This window comes from Chanos chanos, chromosome 1 (genome assembly GCF_902362185.1).
Source record: "Chanos chanos chromosome 1, fChaCha1.1, whole genome shotgun sequence".
Classification (NCBI taxonomy): domain Eukaryota; kingdom Metazoa; phylum Chordata; class Actinopteri; order Gonorynchiformes; family Chanidae; genus Chanos; species Chanos chanos.
In genome coordinates, this window is record NC_044495.1 from 62,979,482 (window position 1) to 62,984,481 (window position 5,000).

Consider the following 5,000-nt stretch of genomic DNA (forward strand, 5'->3'; position numbering starts at 1 on the left):
CACTAACACACACACTAACACACACTTACTCACACACTAACACACACACTTACTCACACACTAACACACACACTAACACACACACTAACACACACTTACTCACACACTAACACACACACTAACACACAATAACACACACACTTACTCACACACTGACACAGACACTCATTCACACACTAACACACACATTCACTGATGCACGTCCTCACCCTACGCCACTGTAGAGTTTAACCCTATACAGATGTGGTTGTGAAGAGTCATGTGATGCTTGGCGTCTCTCTCTCTCTCTGTCCTGTGTCTGTAGCCTGAGTCTGTATAAGGCTCCGTGGGCCAGGGTGATGGTGTATGGCTTAGGTCATAAGGTCCGGCGTAATGGCCAGCTGAATCTGATGGAGGCCGTGTGTTACCCGTTGGATGCTTCTCCATCAAACACAGGACTCACACCTCCACCCACCACCAACCAGTACCCCTCCGTCATCATCCCCACGGACAGAGTCCACATCAGACTTGGTAAAACTCAGAACAGTGATTTCTATGTGATTTACTGGGCAGCCATTTAATACCTATGCCAAATTTCATCGTGTGATTAAACTCAGAAGCATTTTTGTATTCTGTGTGTCAAATGGAATGGGTTTTAATCAGCTCTTTTGTTAACATGTAGCAAGCTTTGTTTCAGTTCACATTTACGAATTCACTCTGTTCCTTCACACTCACGGTTCACTCTAAACTACAAACTACTCTAACAGACTACACTAACTAACTACGCTAAGAAACCAACAAACTACTCTAACACACTACACTAACCAACTACACTAACAGATTACTCTAACAGACTACTCTTAACAAACTACACTAACAGACTACACTAAGAAACTACACTAACAGACTACTCAACAGACTACTCAACAGACTACTCTAACAGACTACACTAACAGACTACACTAACAGACTACACTAACAGACTACACTAACAGACTACTCTTAACAAACTACACTAACAGACTACACTAACAGACTACACTAAGAAACTACACTAACAGACTACACTAACAGACTACTCAACAGACTACTCAACAGACTACTCTGACAGACTACACTAACAGACTACACTAACAGACTACACTAACAGACTACACTAAGAAACTACACTAACAGACTACTCAACAGACTACTCAACAGACTACTCAACAGAGTACTCTAACAGACTACTCTTAACAAACTACACTAACAGACTACACTAACAGACTACTCTTAACAAACTACACTAACAGACTACACTAACAGACTACACTAACAGACTACACTAACAGACTACTCAACAGACTACTCAACAGACTACTCTAACAGACTACACTAACAGACTACAATAACAGACTACTCTAACAGACTACACTAAGAAACTACACTAACAGACTACTCAACAGACTACTCAACAGACTACTCTAACAGACTACACTAACAGACTACACTAACAGACTACTCTTAACAAACTACACTAACAGACTGCACTAACAGACTACACTAAGAAACTACACTAACAGACTACTCAACAGACTACTCTAACAGACTACTCTAACAGACTACTCTAACAGACTACACTAACAGACTACACTAACAGACTAACAGACTACTCTAACAGACTACACTAACAGACTACTCTAACAGACTACACTAACAGACTAACAGACTACACTAACAGACTACACTAACAGACTACACTAACAGACTACTCTAACAGACTACTCTTAACAGACTACACTAACAGACTAACAGACTACACTAACAGACTACACTAACAGACTACTCTAACAGACTACACTAACAGACTACTCTTAACAAACTACACTAACAGACTACACTAACAGACTACACTAACAGACTACTCTAACAGACTACACTAACAGACTACTCTTAACAAACTACACTAACAGACTACACTAACAGACTACACTAACAGACTACTCTAACAAACTACACTAACAGACTACTCTTAACAAACTACACTAACAGACTACACTAACAGACTACACTAACAGACTACTCTAACAGACTACTCAACAGACTACTCAACAGACTACTCTAACAGACTACACTAACAGACTACACTAACAGACTAACAGACTACACTAACAGACTACAATAACAGACTACTCTAACAGACTACACTAACAGACTAACAGACTACTCTAACAGACTACTCTAACAGACTACACTAACAGACTACACTAACAGACTACTCTAACAGACTACACTAACAGACTACAATAACAGACTAACAGACTACAATAACAGACTACACTAACAGACTACTCTTAACAAACTACACTAACAGACTACACTAACAGACTACACTAACAGACTACTCTAACAGACTACACTAACAGACTAACAGACTACACTAACAGACTACTCTAACAGACTACTCTAACAGACTAACAGACTACACTAACAGACTACACTAACAGACTACACTAACAGACTACACTAACAGACTAACAGACTACTCTAACAGACTACACTAACAGACTACACTAACAGACTACTCTAACAGACTACTCTAACAGACTACAATAACAGACTAACAGACTACTCTAACAGACTACACTAGCAGACTAACAGACTACTCTAACAGACTACTCTAACAGACTACACTAACAGACTACACTAACAGACTACACTAACAGACTACTCTAACAGACTACACTAACAGACTACTCTAACAGACTACACTAACAGACTAACAGACTACTCTATCAGACTACACTAACAGACTACACTAACAGACTACTCTAACAGACTAACAGACTACTCTATCAGACTACACTAACAGACTACACTAACAGACTACACTAAGAAACTACAATAACAGACTACACTAACAGACTACACTAACAGACTACTCTAACAGACTACTCTAGCAGACTACAATAACAGACTAACAGACTACTCTAACAGACTACACTAACAAACTACAATAACAGACTACGCTAACAGACTACACTAACAAACCAACAGACTACACCAACAGACTATACCAAAAGACTACACTAACAGACTACTTTAACCAGTCAGCCAACAACTTAAGAGAAGGATTACCTTGGGAATAATGATATATTCCGTCTATTTTACACCCTGTCAAATTTATTTATTCTGTGTGTTGTGTAACTCTGTGCATGGTCATATTGTGTGACTCTGTGCGTTGTCATATTGTGTAACTCTGTGCATTGTCATATTGTGTGACTCTGTGCATTGTCATATTGTGTAACTCTGTGCATGGTCATATTGTGTGACTCTGTGCATTGTCATATTGTGTAACTCTGTGCATGGTCATATTGTGTGACTCTGTGCGTTGTCATATTGTTTAACTCTGTGCATTGTCATATCGTGTGACTCTGTGCATAGTTGTACTGTCCTCAGTTTTAATTTGGTTCGTTCAGGTTACCATGGCAGTGAGTCTGGTTCAGTGTGATGTTTTTCCTGTCTTAGAGAAACAGTGCTCAACAAACACAAATGGAAACAGAATCAGTATGGATGTCATGTGTTATGTGATTTCTGTGTACAGGAGTATCGCCTCCTCCTGGTGCAGTTCTGGTACTGCACTCCCTGCCGCTGGAATTCCCATTGGCACTGGCGTTTGCAGAGCAGCTGCTGAGCTGGTCTCTGAGTGACAGCAGCGAGCGCTCAGACGATGAGCTGGACACGGTCCCTTCTTCTGCACTGCTTCAGGTTGTAGAGCTTCTCGGTAAGTAGCTCAGGTGCTCTCACAGAACCCCCACATCATCCCAAACACATCCCAAACACATACCAAACACAGACCAAACACAGACCAAACACATATCAAACACATACCAAACACAGACTAAACACATATCAAACACATACCAAACACAGACTAAACACATACCAAACACATATCAAACACATATCAAACACAGACCAAACACATACCAAACACATACCAAACACATACCAAACACATACCAAACACATATCAAACACATACCAAACACAGACCAAACACATACCAACACACACTGAGTGTAACAAAAACGCAGCTAAACCCAGTTTTTCTGTTTAATTCTGCTCTGTTGCTCCAGTGGTTTTACTGCCTTTTCTGTGTTCCCTCTGAAGGCGGGTTACTGTGGTCCACTGACCTGGCTCCCTGCATTAAAGAGCTCACCTTCCACCTGCTGGCAGAACTCTTCCGTAAGATCCATGAACTGGAGCAGAGAAAGGGTCCGTCGGGTCTGTCTAGTTCTATTGGGCTGCTGCTGAACCCGTGTCTGGCCGTGCTGATGGCCCTGCAGACGGAGCTCAGGAAGCTGTACGACCGTGAGATTCAGGGCTGGGCGCTGAGTGGATCGACCTCCTCGACGGCCTCCTCCTCAGCGGGGAGCGGAGCGTTAGTGTTGGCCGGAGAACAAAGCCGATTCTCCACTTACTTCCACGCCCTCATGGAGGTTTGCTTGGCGGTCGCCGAGGTAACACTGCCCCTCAACGTGGGGGGCGGAGCCTCGAGCGTCGGCGCTTTATCCTCGACTAGCGCTCCGAGCCTGAGCGACTCCTCGTCTTCGTCTTCATCCTCCCCTGGTCAGACGCCCCAGAGTCCCAGTCTGCTCTCCAAACGGAAAAAAGTTAAACTGAAGCGCGAGAGAGCAGCGGCCGCCGTGGCCGCCGCAGCAGTGGCCTCTGGGAAACGCGGTCCCGGCAGCGGCGGGCGCCTGTCGGAGAGCGACGGGACTCTGCTGAACATGGCGGGGGGGAAGCCTGAAGACATGCTGTGGTTTCACCGCGCGCTCACCCTGCTGATGATCTTACGCCACCTGACCAATAAAGACCCCCAGGGTCTGGGCGTGACCGGCGACGCTGTGGCCGACGCCAGCCAAGCTCTGCTGGGTCCCACGGCTCACGGACGCCTGCTGGTCCTCTCTGGCATCCCAACTCACCTGGAGGAACCTGTGGTGCGCAGCGCGATCCGCAGGGCATGCAACTCTCATGGC

At 44.1% G+C, this 5,000-nt stretch overlaps 1 protein-coding gene across 1 annotated transcript in view; it reads left to right on the forward strand.

Annotated features, from left to right (window-relative positions):
- Positions 1-5,000, forward strand: part of hectd4 (HECT domain E3 ubiquitin protein ligase 4) — a 102,346-nt gene that overhangs the window by 76,472 nt on the left and 20,874 nt on the right. Inside the window, 3 exon segments of the mRNA XM_030767260.1 lie at positions 305-510; positions 3,563-3,742; positions 4,132-5,000. The exon segment at positions 4,132-5,000 is cut by the window's right edge and continues 102 nt beyond it. Coding sequence (XP_030623120.1) covers positions 305-510; positions 3,563-3,742; positions 4,132-5,000 — 1,255 coding nt within the window.